Genomic DNA, 16,826 nt, shown 5'->3' with positions numbered 1-16,826 from the left:
TATGTATTTTCAGGTTTTAAGGGCAAAGTATGCAAAAGGATGCATTTTGGAGCCTTTTGGAGCAAATTAGAGCTTGGAATGGACCTCATATGCTTAGAGCCAAGAGGATGGACGAAATTGAAGATTTGAAGATGATGTTTCCTACTTGAGCAAGGTTTCCTAGTTGAAGTAGGAAAGTCCCTAATGAAAATGGGTTTCCTAGTTGAAGATGGATTCCTAGAAGAATGAAGATTCCTACTCAAATAAGGTGTCCTACTTGAAGTAGGAAAGTCAAAATCCAAATGGTCTCAAGTGAAGCAACAAAGAAGTTTTCCAAGTCCAAGAAGGAAAAGGAGTCCAAGATGAAGAAGGAATGATGAAGACAAGGTTTCCTAATCCTAATAGGCAAAGTTTCCAAGTACAATGAAGAGTCCTTATCCATTTAGGACACCTTATCCTAATCCTATAGGGATGCCATGCACTTTACCTTATCTTGGAGGGTTTCTAGAAGCCTTAGATGCCCTATCCTATCCTTGCCGTGGGTTTTATCCAATTCCCCTTAGTTTTAGGCTTTCTAGAAGCCCTAAACATTATCCCTAAGAAGGTGCTGCACCCTTATCTCTTTTTCCCTACAAATTTGGCACTTAAAGCATGATTTTAGGAACCTTATCTTATCTCCTACAAAGGTGGCGCCCAAACCCTTCTAGAAATCTGATTTCCCTTGCCTTGCAAGGCATTCTAGAAACCTTATCACCTTATCCCATACCTGCCACACCTAGGAAGCATTATCCCTCTCTATTTCTGATTTCTAAGCCTATTTCCTAGTGGATTTGGGTTATTCAAGTCCATATCTGATTACCCTAGGGTTTTAAGTGCCTATAAATACTCATATTAACCCCTAGATCAGATCACCACCTCTCATACACATTCATTCATTCCAGAAATTCGTCCAAACCTCTCCACACCCTTTCCGCAGCCACCAAACACCCCTTTCCCTAGTTTTAGACCTTTGCCGCACCATCCCCTTCCCCTAAACACTACTACATCCCTCCATAACCATACATCCATACACCTAAGGCCCTAAAACCTGTCCCTAGACCCTTGCCGCACCAAGGAGGAGGAGAAGGAAGCTCGGAAGTTCATGCAATTCAAGTTCACGTCGCTGGAATTTCTAGGTGTTTCTTTTCCTTTGATTTCAATGTTTAATTTCAATTCTCTTTGTTTCGTGCGTATGAGGAACTAAACCCCCCCTTGGCTAGGGGGGGATTCGAAACACATGTTTATGCTTGCAATATGATTTGATTACTTCTAATTGCGTTTCATAAGTTGTGAATTCAATTTACTTATCTATGTGAATTACATTGATTTGTGTGTGTGTTGGTTGAGAGTGCACGCTTAATTATCATGCATAAATTGGATGCTAGGATATAAGGAAATTTCACCTAATCGTTATGGAATTATATTCACAAGTAGTAAAGGTTGATGATCTCAATCGCGTTAAGTAAATTCTTGGCATAAGTTTCATGCAATCATAGTAACAAGTGCTTCGTCAATGCTTATGGTTTTCATAGAACTTAATGATTCTTGCTTGTATCTCTATTATGCAATCATGTAGGGGACTTGTGGGGAATGTTTTGGGTTGTCGTATGCAATCATCCAATTCAATAACGTTAGGAAAATCTGAGGGTTAATTAGTGCAATTCACGGTTAATCTGGGGCGTTGAGAATTCATGGTTTATTGAAATAATTTTTTTTTTTTAAATCTGAATCATGTAAGAGTATTTTTGGATTATGGTTATTTCAAAATTTTTGCCTTTTGTATTTATATATATAGAAGAAGAAAATATAATAATAGTAATAATATTATAAAAAATCCCGGCAAAGAAATATTGCATACCAAGAAATTGAAAGAAAGCAGGATAAGGAGGGAGATCGTGAGATTTGGCCTTAATTCATCAAAAGCTTGGAACTGCAAGAAAAATAATAATCAATAAATGGTTGTTATAAGCACATGAATAAGAATGCAGGGATTATAAATAATAAGATAGAATCTCACACAGAAAGGATAAAACAACAAAGAATTAAAGCCAGAGAGATTTAGTGAAATCGTTACCATTTGTAATCCTATCATACGGTTACAAATATATAAAAATTGCTAATATACAAACCAATGAAGTGAAACACCTTATCTATATATATAGAAGAAGAAAATATAATAATAGTAATAATATTATAGCTTGAAATACAAACAAAAGGTTTGGAAATGTGCGGGAGAGAGACTTACCGATTTGTGTACATTCTTAGCATGCAAATGGGTGAGAACTGAAACCTGTAGAGAAATAGTAGTGAAAGAAGGAGAGAATATGGAGTGGTAGGCTGCAGTTAGAAAACAGAATGAATAGAGTTGTACGTGGAATTGTGTGAGGAAGAAGTTTGATCAGAAAATGGGGGAATAGAAGATAGACGTGGGTTGTATGGAAACTGCTATGCAGTTTGAAAATTAAACGTGCTAATCCTGAAGATTTTTCTCCCCACGTTGGTTGTTCTCTCTCCTAAAATGGAGGAGTTATCTGTTTCTTTTTCTTTTTCTGTTAATAAAACAAATTTTATATTTTTGTATTCTGACAAAAATGTCCATGAGTTTTTTAATGTATTTTATTGTGTCGGTTTTTGTTTTTTTTTGTTTGAGGGTTATTTTAGTCTAGAATTTTTTGGTGAAGCCTTGAGACACCAAAGTTGATTGCTGGCTTTCTAATATTAAAGACTTTAATATTAGAAAGCCAGCAATCAATTTTGGTGTCTCAAGGCTTCACCAAAAAAAATTGGACTATAAAGCCCCTCAAACAAAAAAAACCAAAACTAACTGAAAATAATAGAAACAAAATAGCAGGGATAATTTTGTCATAAAAAAAATAAATTAACAAAACATTAGAAGCAGTTTTCTTCCCACTATCTTGCGAGAAGAATCCGCGTGATGGGAGCAAAAGAAACTGTCGTCGTCCCACACAAGAACCACACCCGGAGGAATTCTTTGAAACTCTTTGACTCATCTCAAGAACCACACCCGTTCTTCCCGGAGGAAAAGAATCAGTTTTCTTCTCGGAGATTATATTTTGGATGCAAAATTTGATGTTTTTGTGATATTGCTACCCAAAACAAGAAGTGATATTAGCAATTCTGTCTCCTCCACCTACTCCCCGTCGCCTTCAGTGCCATTCGAAGGTACCCAACTTTCCAATTTAAAAAACTAGGGTATTTTTCTGGGTTTTTTTTTTTCTGTCAGTTAGTTTGGGAATAGTGACTACCTTACTCAATGGGTGAGATTGTGTGTTTTCTACTCTTTTCATTTTCTTAAGTTTTCGTTTTTTTTTTTGTTGGCTTTGTAGTTTGTCACTGATTTTGGTATTTTAGATTGCTTTTTGGGGAATTTAAAGTTACCCAGAAACTCCAATTGCATAATTTGTGGATATAATTTTAGTGAGATTTTGATGGGTGTTAAGGTTTGAACCTAAGCTTTCTAATGAGCATTTTTTTGTTGGATTTGGATTTGGGAATTGGGACAAATTTGGATTTGAAGGTAGACTGATCAGAACTAGGGTTTAATTGGAGTTTGTTTGGGTTATATTATGTTTTGCGATAATGTTTTGAAGGCATTTGGTATTTTTGGGTGTTCGATTGTTGTAGGCTTGCAGAGGAGTGAAATGGTTAAAGAATCGTCCCACACAAGAACCACACCCGGAGGAATTCTTTGAAACTCTTTGACTCATCTCAAGAACCACACCCGTTCTTCCCGGAGGAAAAGAATCAGTTTTCTTCTCGGAGATTATATTTTGGATGCAAAATTTGATGTTTTTGTGATATTGCTACCCAAAACAAGAAGTGATATTAGCAATTCTGTCTCCTCCACCTACTCCCCGTCGCCTTCAGTGCCATTCGAAGGTACCCAACTTTCCAATTTAAAAAACTAGGGTATTTTTCTGGGTTTTTTTTTTTTCTGTCAGTTAGTTTGGGAATAGTGACTACCTTACTCAATGGGTGAGATTGTGTGTTTTCTACTCTTTTCATTTTCTTTTTCCCTTGCAGATTGGGACTACAAAGTCGAACTCTTCCGTAAGTTTTCGTTTTTTTTTATGTTGGCTTTGTAGTTTGTCACTGATTTTGGTATTTTAGATTGCTTTTTGGGGAATTTAAAGTTACCCAGAAACTCCAATTGCATAATTTGTGGATATAATTTGTTGGTATAATCTTAAATATGCTTTGGTCTTTTTCAATTCACATAACTATACTACTGGGTTTTCTAGATGCATGGTAACATGTATACGCTATGAAAGTAACAAGCAAAATCACATATCTATATGTAGAAAGACTCCAGTCTTTGCCTCTAATGCTTCTAATCAGCAAAATCCCAGGTGGGATTCCTCTCATTGTATCAGAATTCTGAGACATTTTAACAATCCCACAAAAAACCAAAACCAAAATCAAAACAACCCAAAATTCTTCACAAGACCTTCATATGGCATTCATTTTTCATGTTCAAAAACTACCCAGAACGCAAAATTGCAGGTTTCATGTGTCAAAATATCAGAGCAAAAGCTTTAGAGAGGGAGAGAGAGTAGGATGAATCAGTGGCCATACTATTTCAGTGTGTTTTGGTACTTCCCTAATCCTGTGATTGAGTGCAGGGTATAGCCGAAACAGAAAAAACTAATGTACACGAATTTCTTGATGTTAACGGCAGACCAGTTCTCATATTGGATGCTTCTAAGCATCTTTCTGCTGTAAATTTTATATTTTTCGCCATGTCTGACTCCATACCATATAATCTTAATATTTTTGAGGTGTTACATGCAAATTTTAATCGATAAAATAGTGTTACTCTTTAACTTAAAACATGCAGACTCTAAGGGACACCATCCATCAAGAGTATTGTGATGTTGTCGAGAGGCGAGTTTTTACAAGTTTGAATCCCTCACTTGCCACTCATCAGTGGTTGCTATATGTGGAGCTTCTACTTGAATTTCTATGATCTGATTTTATAGTTTATTTCTCTTGCATTTTGTGAATGTCAGTAACGAGCATAAGAGCTGATGAAGAGGTAAAACTTATTGCACTGTTGAAATTACGGTATATCTATACCAATGTGAAAGCTCAGTTTCTAATTATTTAACATCGTACAGACAATTGAAAGATTAATCGACACACAATACAGTGAACATATTTTCTGGATGGCAATCCAAGAACAAGGTGGAGGCCAGGTTTGTCAAATTTCCTTTTTTATTCTCTACCCCCAAATAAACACTTTTTACTATCGAAATTGTGCATTCTCTCACAAACTTGACAAATTTTTTGACATCTTGAACAATTAATTTTAAGCTCCTAACTCTTCTAGCTTGGGTTGTTGAAACACTTAATTTTCTGATTAAGATTGATCAGGTCCAAAATTGTGTATCAAATTGTAGATAATGGACACTTTGGCCAAAATTCAAGAGCGACACGATGCTGTTAAAGATCTTGAAAGAAAGCTTCTGGATTTACAACAGGTATCTTCTTAGTTTGTTCAATGATGTGTACTCTGTGATGGAAATGAAGTTGCTATATAATACAAATGTCTAGCATAGGCCTTACTTTTTAGAGTTCACTTTACAATTTGGTTTGCGGTATTGAATATAATAACATTAATCTGTTGAATCTTGCTGCCTGGCATTCTGCAAGAAAGTGTAGGATCGGTTAGATCATTAAGTTGTGTCATGACGTGTTAATCTGTGTCCGTCATGTAGCTCATAAGAAAACCAAGCTATGGTCCACTTTTAATGTCACGATTCATTGAGGCCAAGGCCAACCGGGAGAATAGCTGCAAAACTGAAAGGAAAACTTTCTATTTGTGTTTCGCCATGGGTATATGATATATGTTAAACACTCACTCTCTCTTATGCACAGATATTTCTCATGTCTTGCTATTTTGTAGATTTTTCTGCAATTTTTTTGGGTTACTAATAGTGTTGGCCTAATTTATTTATCGTTTTTGTGTGACTAATTTACTTTAGAGCTATTAAAAAACAAAAGTTTATATAGTCTCTGAAAAACAATTTTTTTCAGTGGATATAATGTGATCAATTCCTTTGACAAATGCAGGTGTTTGAACATTTTCAACTCTGCAAGTTGTGAAAAAAAAGGGTTTCGAAGTATTGTGCTTTCACGTTTCGTCATCTTTCCATTTCTGTTTCAAGGATTTTTGCACTAAAGGTAAGTGATCTAAAATTAGGGATTTGTTAACATCAAATTTTAAGTATATGTTTTCATTCTATTTTTTAAGTTTGAATAAACTTTGATATTCCTTTTAGCTTTGATTGAGTTTAAATTTAAGTCCTAATTTCGGTGGTTTGTTTATAATTAGTGGATGTCTTTAGTATTTCGTGTAAAACCTTTTGGTAGTTTCTGCATTATCTTCACTTATAATTCTGCTTTATTAGGTCGAAGACTTCTCAAGGGAGCCACAAGTAGAACGTGAACTGATGCTTATCAAACTTAATGCATATCCAAGTATCCCTCCAGAGGTAAAATTTTCGATCATCCAACCAATATTTGGATGATCGTTCAAATATGTTTAAATGATCCACCCCTAAGAATAATCATCAGTAATATGTGATGCTTCTGCAGACCAACATTTGTTATAAAATTTGTTATCTGTTTCATTTTTTATTATCACAGGTAGTGAAATTAATAGGAATGTTCTTTTCTGTTGTTTTCAATATGCCAGAAATACATTCGGGTGAGAGCGGGTCCAAGAGGTGTTTTCAAATAAAAGTTATCTCCAGTGGTAGGTATCTTCTTCTCTTGCTGTTTGTTTTCTACTGGCATAATTGTTACAACAGCATAATGTCAGGTCGAGAAAGAGTCTTGCTCGGTACAACATTTCAACTCTCAATCTTAATCTTTTATACTCAAATCTCAAACTCATTTGTTTTTGTCCTGTCAAGCTTAAATAAGGATTACAAACATGGACTATTAATCGGTAGTGGGTGGTTTGCATTACTAATATCAATTCCCTATCTACATTCTGCTCATTTCTTTTTGGTTAAATAGGCTTTGGTGCATTGAATTAGTGGAGCATTTAAACAGAGATACAAACAGAATTACTGCATTACTAAGGTACTTCCTTCATTTCACTCTTAATTTGTTAGATGGTAGACAATCGCACAACATGTTTAATATTTACTTTGAATGTTGTCAAAGGCATCACCTTTTTATGCCTACTTTAGAACAAAACTCTAATTAATCTTCACATGAGATAAGACTTTACATTTTTCGTACTTGAGTGATTTCAACATCATCGTGATCAATATTAAGCATGTACGTCCAAAACAGAATAGGCTACTTTCCCTGCCAGAGATGAAATAGAAAGGGATGACAAGAATGGTCATCCATTAGAGAGAGAGAGAGAGAGAGAGAGGGAGAGAGAGAGAGAGAGAGGGTATTTTCCCTTTGCCTTATGATTTATGGTTCAACTATATATAATGGATGTAAGCTTAATTTTTTTTTTATGTTTTCATATTTTTCTTCAATTTTACCTTTATTAAGAATCATCAAATTGAAATTTCAGTTTTAAGATTTTTGGAGGACTACAACATATCAAGTATGGAGGGAATTGATAGAAGCGATATGTCAGAGGTTGTTACCTTATCTGCATTATTCCTCTTTTGTACAGATGATATATTTTTTCTTCTTTTTCAAAAATAAAATAAAATTCATTCTGTTTAGCAATTTCTCAATGTAGGTTGGCAATGAAGAAGTTGACTTTGGACAAACAAATGTTCACAATTTTCAACAGTCAGACCCAAGGTATCGTAGGAATAATCAACAAAGGCAAAATCATAGGAGCAATCAACAAAGACAAAGACGACAATCTATGAATTCATCACAGCGGGCTCGAATTTCAATACGACGACGTGCCAATTATCAAACCCGCTTGAACTCAATCAATATAGTCCAAAATCAAACAGAAGTAAACCAAGAAAACATAGGACCGACATCTGCGGGTAACTATGATTTCTTATTTTTTTGTCTCTATTCAATTCGTATGTTGTATTAACATTTTTGTACAAATTATTAAGACAAATTATTAAGACAAATATAATAAGATTGAACAAATCAGTGATTCTAAGTTGTCATTGCCTTTTTGTACTATCAATGCAAACATCCATTTAATAATTCTGTTATGTCTATAATAATTTCAACATTTGGATTGTATATATTTACCATAGTGACCAACGTTTTAACAAGTACTCCAAACAAGAAAAATAAATAAATAAATAAAAATTAAAAAAATAAATAAAAATAAACAAATAAGGAAAGGAATATTATGTAAACTTGGAATAACAGTTCAACTATAATAGTCAAGAGAAAAATATAAAAATAACATCACATAAAGATATAGTACATCGATACTAAATGGAAAAAATTGTGAAGTTAAACAAAAACATGCAGCACATAATTATACAGATGCAAAATCAAAGGAAGCAAAAAGCACAACCCAAATCAGAGAAATGAAATCATAAATCAATGATTCAGTGCATGAAATTCACTAAATTTTAGTAAACCCTAGATTCAGAGATATTGGCGTTGCATTCATTTTCATCCGAAAACGGCAAGAAGAAAACCACTCTCATCCAAAAAAAATGAGTTTTTTCTTTTCTGTGATCAATTAAAATAAACAATACTATTCATCCAAGGTCTGGCATCCAAAACAATCCACAGTTTTTGCTTTTCTGATCACTAAAATCTACAGACTTTAAAGAGAAAATAGCTCAAAATACAAAACATTCACTTTTTCTTTGTTTTCTTCTTCCTCTGCCACTTATTATGTGACCTAGGCAGTCTCAATCAAACGAAAATAAAAAAAAAACGTAATGTATACCAATGATTCAATTACAAAAACAAAAGGAAAAAAAAATACGTATGTAGGTACTTAAATAATATTCTATGCTTACTAATATTTTTCGTGCACCATTACGTTTCTTGGTTTAGAGCAACAAAATGCATATGTTACTGATGAGACACAAAGCCAACGAGAGCAATGGCGGGATCAACAACGTATGAGGCGGAATTCAATGAGTTCAAGCCAAAGACACAAATATTTAGCACGGCGACGATCCAATTATCGTGTTCAACAAATTCAACGCTCAAACATAATGCTATTTGGTGGTGATGCCGATCAAGTTCAACACCCTAACATAGTGCAATTCGATGAAGGCAGTAGCAATCATGTTGAACGACTAAACATAGTGCCGTTTGGAGAAGGCAGCAGCAATCAAGTTCCAAGAACAATGCGCTTAACTCATATAAGGCAAATTGCCCGATCGAATAGGACACGCTTGCCTCGGGATGGACTAATACAAAGTTTCACTAATAATGGTAATCGCACAAACTACCATAGTACAACTTTGAAAAAGATAAACATCAATATCATCATTTCTGTAAACACTACTTATTACCTTACTTCTATTTCATTTGATTATAACAGAAAATACAACAGCGCAATCGTTTAGTTCGAATACTCCAATGAGTCATTGTTATCTGCCCATCATCAATGAAGGTATTAGCTTTTGAATATTAATACCTACAATTTCAACTATGCTCTCTAAATCATGAAACACCTTTAATGTTTCCTTTTTAAGCAGATGCTTTTAATCTCATTAATGAAAATGAGATCCAGCCTAACGAGGACGTACCACCTCGACATCATACTATGGGAAGAAGGCCAATTCATAATTGTGCTAGAAACTTTAATGAAAACATGGAAATCCCAAGATTTCACATGCCAAATCCAACCACATGTCCAGATTGTCATGCCCGTTTGTTCTCTCATGAAACATCTGAAATGTGTTGCTTACGTGGAAAGCTTGCTCTACCATTGGCACCGTCCCCTCCTGAAATGACTGAGCTTTTTTGCAACCAATCTGCCGAGGGAAGACATTTTAGGCAGAATATACGAGCTTACAACCACATTTTTGCCTTCACTTCAATGGGAGTTCATGTTGACGAAAACCTAGCAACTGGAAGACGTGGTATTTACACATTTCGTGCTCAAGGTTCCATATATCATAAGATTGGAAGTCTTTTTCCTATTAGAGATAGTAGACCGAGATTCCTACAAATGTATATATATGACACAGCTCATGAAATAGACAATCGAATGAGAGAAAGTGAAGCACTAAACAGAGGTGTGGTTGAAAAAATCCAACAAATCTTGAATCAATATAATCCATTTGTGCAAACATTTCACCACCTTGCGCAACGTCAAGATTTGCAAAGTTGTAGATTGATTATCAAGGAGCAGCTCGCGAATCAACGACAATATTGTTTACCATCTGCATCTCAGGTTGCTGCAATCATAGTAGGTGGTGAAGGATCAGAAAACATTAGAGGTCGAGATATTGTTGTGCAAACTACAGATGGTCAACTTAAGAGTATCAAAGACTGTGTCGGCTACTATGACCCTTTACAATATCCATTGTTGTTACCTTATGGAACATATGGATGGGATGTGAATACTCGAAAAAACAACAGCAGAAAAGTGACATGTTGTGACTATTATTCGTATCTTCTTCAGGTAACCTAAGACCTTCATCTCTATGAATACAATATTAATTTTTAAAACTTATATTGTGTTGAACAATGAATTTTATCATTTTAGATCCGTCAACATGACGAATCGCTTCTACTTCGTGGTGGCCGCCTATTGCAACAATATGTAGTTGATAACTACGTCAAGATCGAATCACAAAAGCTTAGATGGATGCGTAATAATCAACACACAATTCGATCTGAATTTTATCGAGGACTGCAAGACTCATTAATTGCAGGACAAAATAATGCAGGTATGAAGCTAATCAGTTTATAATAAAACATATATTCTTTAAGTTCATGTTCTGTCACATTAAATGAGACTTATTAAAGGGTTGAAACAAAACAACATATTTAGATTTATTAACGACTTATAACAAAACAAATACAGGAGACGTCGGTCGTCGTAGGACTATATTACCATCATCTTTTGTTGGTAGTCCCCGAGACATGTATCAAAGGTATCAAGATGCAATGACTTTGGTTCAAAAATATGGAAGACCAGACATTTTCCTAACAATGACATGTAATCCAACTTGGGAAGAAATAAGTGATGAGCTACTACCTGGCCAAACACCACAAGATCGACCAGATTTGCTTACAAGGGTTTTTCGTGCAAAATTTGAAGAGTTGAAGAATGATGTTATAAAAAAAGGTGTTTTAGGCAAAGTTCTTGCATATGTATATGTCATTGAGTTTCAAAAGCGCGGTCTCCCCCATGTTCACATGCTTCTCATGTTAGAAGAAAATGATAAGCTTAATAGTCCAGATGATTATGATCAGGTGGTACGGGATGAAATACCAAATCCAAATGAAGAGCCTGAATTGTATGGTGCCGTCTTAAGGCATATGATACATGGTCCATGTGGAATACACAATTCACGATCACCCTGTATGAAACGTGGTAGCTGTAAACGAAATTATCCTAAGCCATTTGCACCAACTACAGTTCAAGGAAATGATTCTTATCCAGTCTATCGTAGAAGAGACAATCATGATCCAATCCCATTAGATCATAATGCACGTATAATGGTGGATAATCGGTGGGTCATTCCGTACAACTCATGGCTACTCCTCAGATATGATTGTCATATTAATGTTGAGATTTGTTGCAGCATTAAGAGTGTTAAGTATCTGTACAAATATGTTTACAAAGGTCCCGACCGAGTAGCTTTTGAAGTCCATCATGAACCTATTCAAGATGAAATAAAGCAGTTTGTTGATGCAAGATGGGTTTGTGCACCTGAAGCTTTATGGAGAATATTCAAATTTGTAACTAATCGACTTTATCCATCGGTGGAACGATTACAAATTCATCTTCCTGAAGGACAAACTATTCATTTTTACCCTCACCAAAGAGTAGCAGATATTTTGGCAGATGACACTAACTCGATGACTATGCTGACAGAGTTTTTTACCAAGAATACCACTTGCCCGGAAGCAAGACAATACTTATACCGGGAATTCCCTGAACGGTTCAAATGGAGTCAAAGAGATAAACTCTGGAGTGAGAGGATGAATAACCATAAAGTTATTGGCCGGATATATGCAGTCTCGCCGAATGAGGGTGAAAAATTCTACTTACGCATCCTTCTTAATCATGTTAGAGGACCAACATCATTTGAGAACTTAAGAACAGTCAATGACATTGTACAACCAACATTTAAGAAGGCAGTGGAACAACGAGGTTTGCTAGAAGATGATGATAGCATCAGACAGTGTCTCTGTGAAGCCACTAACATTCGCATGCCGTCAGCTTTGCGAAGGTTGTTTGTTACCATCTTAGTTTATTGTGAGCCACATGGAGTAAGAAGATTATGGGATGAATTTCATTCATTTATGGTGGAAGATTATTCTGTTTCAAGTACCACAAATAATACTTCTATCTTGAACAAGCTTTTGCAAGACTTGAACGGACTATTAGTGCAACATAGTAAGTCTGTATCTGATTACGATTTACCACAAATAACACAAGATTGTGTTAGAGACAACACAATTCCAAGGATAATACAAGATGAAGTTTCACTTGACATCTCTGAAGCAGACCTCAATGCAGTACAAAATCTAAATGAAGACCAAATGACAGCGTATAACTCGATTGTGTCTGCTATTGAACAACGAGACAATGCCATATTTTTTGTGGATGGTCCCGGAGGGACAGGAAAGACATACTTATATCGTGTTTTGTTAGCAACCTTAAGGAGTAAGGGTCATATTATATTGGCAACAGCAACATCTGGAATTGCAGCAACCATATTACCAGGTGGAAGGACAGCACACTCTAGATTTAAAATTCCCCTCAGTCCAGATGCATCTTCCACATGTTCTATTAGTATCCAGTCAGATTTGGCAGAATTGATAAGAAAAACATCAGCTGTTGTTTGGGATGAAGCACCAATGGCACACAGGTTTGCATTTGAGGCTCTCGATCGAACGTTCAAAGATATAATGGGCGTTGACCTACCATATGGAGGAAAGGTCATAATCTTTGGAGGAGATTTTCGACAAGTTCTTCCAGTTGTTCCAAAAGGTACAAGATCTGAATTGATGCAAGCAAGTATGATTAATGCTTCATTTTGGGAACACGTGAAAATCATTCGTCTTAGGCATAACATGAGATCCATCAATGATCAAAACTTTTCAGAGTTCTTACTTCATGTTGGTAATGGGGAACAAGAAACTATGATAGACGACATGATGCAATTACCATCATCTATGGTTATTCCATGGAATGGTGAAGAATCCATTGTCCAATTGGTTAATGAAGTTTTCCCCGATTTGGAATGTCATGTATGTGATGCAAGATACTTGGTGGAAAGAGCAATTATAACACCAAAAAATGAGGATGCTGACAAAATCAATAAAATGATCATCGATAAATTTCCGGGGATTGAACATATCTTATACTCTTTCGATTCAGTTGAGGACGATGTGAGAAATTTGTATCAACAAGAATTCTTGAATTCAATCTCACCTGGTGGAATGCCCCCTCATCAGTTAACTTTGAAAAAAGGTGCCCCGATAATGCTTTTGAGAAATATCGATCCGAAGATGGGGTTGTGCAATGGTACAAGACTGGCTTGCCATGGAGCTTACAATAATCTAATTGATGCCGAAATCTTATCTGGACAATTTGCTGGAACTAGAGTGTTTTTACCAAGAATCTCTTTAAAGACCACAGAAAGCGCAGGACTCCCATTCGAAATGATGAGGAAACAGTTTCCAGTGAAATTGAGTTTTGCACTAACTATAAATAAATCACAAGGGCAGACAAGACCAAATGTGGGTATTTATCTACCAGATCACGTATTCAGTCATGGACAATTGTACGTGGCTTTATCAAGAGGAGTTTCAGCGTCTACAACAAAAGTCTTGGTAAAGAAAGGAGAGTTACACGGTAACGAAGGAGTCTTCACAAGAAATGTTGTGTACAAAGATATTTTGCTTCCCTCGAATTCAACATAAGGTTACATTCTTTCTTTTAATGTTTAATTCCCTTTTTCAACTTTTAATGCACTTCAATTACAAATAATGCTAATATTTGATTTTAACCAAACGCATTAAATTTTCAACAGGACGGAATGATATGAGTTCATTATATTTTTTGGTGTCATGTGTATCAAGGTCAATTAAATTTCTCGGATTGTTTTTATACTTTTTATTTAATTTTTAGTTGCAACTAAGTTATAAGGATCTTCTCTGTTATTTATTACTTTTTTTTTTTTTTTTACATATTCTAGACAAAATACTTTAGATCCCGCCTGTATTATTAGAGATGATAATCGCCTTTATTTTATGTTTCTATACTTTGAACCAATCCTCGCATATAAATACATCTAAAATGTGTAAGTTGCGTGTAGCGTGCCGTGATTTAAAAAGTGTCTTTCGCACGTGCTTGAGAACACCGTAATAGGCATTGTTGTGTGTGAGAGAGTATCCACGTCAACAACTTCAATTTATTGCTTCCAATTAGGTGCAGTCATCTTCTAGATGTACAGAAGATCAAGAGTTAGGTTCCTTAAACTCTCATATAAAAAATTAAAAAATATGATTAATTATTTAATGTTGTATAGAAAATGTGAACTGATCAATATATTTTGTAACATGTGGATTAGTGGGTGTATTAAAAGGGTGCACAACAACATTTTTTTATTATGGTGGACAAAAAGGTATTATGGGCAATATTTGGCGTCATTCGAGCAGGTGGCAGATCATTTATTCAATGGCTGTGTGAATGGGATAGTTGATGCGGTTAGAGGAGTGAGTACATAATTATGGGTGTGCCATTTTGGGTTGGGACTGAGATGTTCAACATTAGAGCATGGGACAGGCTATGTAGTTCCAATTGCTTGAGTTGAAGAAAGGTTGATGAGATAATGGTGTTACCGTACAATCATCCCATCATTCCAAAGTGATAATGGTGTTATCGTATGCCATATTGTCATATTGCCACGTTTGTTGAAGAATTTAGGAGCATATATTCCATCCAATTTGCACATATGTGAGTAATCTCTCATACATTTTTTACTATTTTTTCTTTAAAACAACAATGAAGATAAAATGAGAAAACATATACTATTTATAAATAAAAAAAATCTGAAAATATGACATGTAATTTCATTTCTAAATACATATTGACAACACTTAATGTCCTTAAATCAAAATGTTTTAGATTCATAAGTTTTCAATCAAAGTTATAGGCTAGCTAGGGATGAACTCCTAATATATGAAGCAAAGCAAAATATGGACAACATGTACATATGTAAACATAGCGTCTACGTGTGAAATCAAAGCCATGATTGCCACCCATTTGCTTGCACTTGATGCTTTAGATTTTCATGGTTAATCTGCAAGCAATAATGATAAAATAAGAAGTCTAACTGTAATGCACAATCCCAACTATAAAGATTGTAAGCAACATAACCTAAATACCTTTAAGTTTGACAATTTTCTCATGGCAATATTTTTACTCCAGTTACTTGTAGAATACTGAAAGATAAATATATTTGTCAAGTTTGAGGTAACAAACTGTAACCATATTTACAAAATTAAATAATAAGAAATATTACCTTAATCTTGTACTTCAACCTTTGCACTTTGAGACGGGTGTGATGCTTGTAAAACTAACAAAAAATGCAATTTTATTTATATTTGAAAATTGAATGCAATTTGAATTTATAGTATACTTTTGTATGAAAATAAGAGAAGACTTACCGTATTTAGAAAAGTTGTTTGGCCTCTGTTAATCTTTTTCCTGCACCCATAAATTGTTTTATTTTATTTTATAATTTGAGATAATTAATTTGTAGAATGATATAGAGAATGCCAATAAAAATAAACAGGTAAGAAATGGTGTTGTACCTAATTTGTTGGACTTTATTCCAAATACGTATGATTTGAGGAGTTGTTGAAGGTTTTAATTCTTCTACAGCCTTTTTCATGCGCCACCTATATATTGAAGGTATATATAAAATAATTAAGTTCCTTGTAACAAATTTAGTATATAATTTAGGATACATACTGCTCATGCTTCTTCTTTTTCCACTCTTTGAGAATCAGTTGGCTTAGATCAGTAGTTTTTACTCCGACAGATATCTCCCAACCAGGTGTAAAAATAGAGACACGTCTGTTTGGGATCTTATGAATAGGTAGTTCCTTCTTCATTTTTTGTGGGTATTCTTGTAAATATCCTGAGAATGAAAACAAATAATTTTTAAAATTACCATAGCACACATATAGCACATTAATATAATCAAAATTGAAACTCATAATCTAACCGATATTTTAAAAAACGCACAATGAAGATTCCAAAGGAAGAAGTTAAAAGAACCCATATGAAGCTAAACCTGGGAATTCATACAATTACATATTATGATTGCATGAAAATGTGTAAAATGAGTACAACCATGCAGGAAAAAGAAGTGAAAAAAAGAAACTTACACCTAGATTAATTTCCTTTTTATGCCTGGGGAGAAGAAGTGGGAGAAGAATGGCAAAGCAAAAAAGCGAAAAAATTGAAATAAAGAAGAATGATGACTCGGGCGTAGCTTAATACCAGTTTTATCCCACGTTAGAGCGCAAGGGATCGTGAAATTGGAATGGTTGAATGTAGAGTGTGTAGAGTAACTCATGGACATTATTGCCAGATAAATATTGATCAATATGTTTGATCATTTGTTTTTATTATTATTTTCCAGTTTTTACGGTACTACAGTGTGTGATAT

At 34.8% G+C, this 16,826-nt stretch overlaps 1 protein-coding gene and 3 long non-coding RNA genes across 4 annotated transcripts; 3 read left to right on the top strand and 1 right to left on the bottom strand.

Annotated features, from left to right (window-relative positions):
• Positions 1-3,549: 3,549 nt before the first annotated feature.
• LOC125473370 lies at positions 3,550-4,823 on the top strand. Its single transcript, XR_007255278.1, has 2 exons — positions 3,550-3,918; positions 4,063-4,823. It is a non-coding gene; the product is annotated as an uncharacterized LOC125473370 (long non-coding RNA).
• Positions 4,824-6,134: 1,311 nt separating this feature from the next.
• Positions 6,135-8,142, top strand: LOC125473329. Its single transcript, XR_007255243.1, has 6 exons — positions 6,135-6,222; positions 6,450-6,533; positions 6,737-6,796; positions 7,063-7,128; positions 7,580-7,647; positions 7,754-8,142. It is a non-coding gene; the product is annotated as an uncharacterized LOC125473329 (long non-coding RNA).
• Positions 8,143-9,856: 1,714 nt separating this feature from the next.
• Positions 9,857-14,067, top strand: LOC103934779. The gene is made up of 3 exons (XM_009344524.2): positions 9,857-10,588; positions 10,673-10,856; positions 10,994-14,067. Exons 1-3 carry the CDS (start codon positions 9,857-9,859, stop codon positions 14,065-14,067), a joined length of 3,990 nt encoding a protein of 1,329 aa, XP_009342799.2.
• Positions 14,068-15,962: 1,895 nt separating this feature from the next.
• On the bottom strand, positions 15,963-16,234 carry LOC125473341. The gene is made up of 2 exons (XR_007255251.1): positions 16,124-16,234; positions 15,963-16,050 (listed from the first exon to the last, which is right to left on the bottom strand). It is a non-coding gene; the product is annotated as an uncharacterized LOC125473341 (long non-coding RNA).
• Between the last annotated feature and the right edge of the window lie 592 nt (positions 16,235-16,826).

This window comes from the organism of the source record quoted next, unplaced genomic scaffold (assembly GCF_019419815.1).
Source record: "Pyrus x bretschneideri cultivar Hongxiangsu unplaced genomic scaffold, Pyrus_bretschneideri_v1 Contig83, whole genome shotgun sequence".
Lineage (NCBI taxonomy): Eukaryota > Viridiplantae > Streptophyta > Magnoliopsida > Rosales > Rosaceae > Pyrus > Pyrus x bretschneideri.
This window is presented reverse-complemented; position numbering and strand designations above follow the sequence as displayed.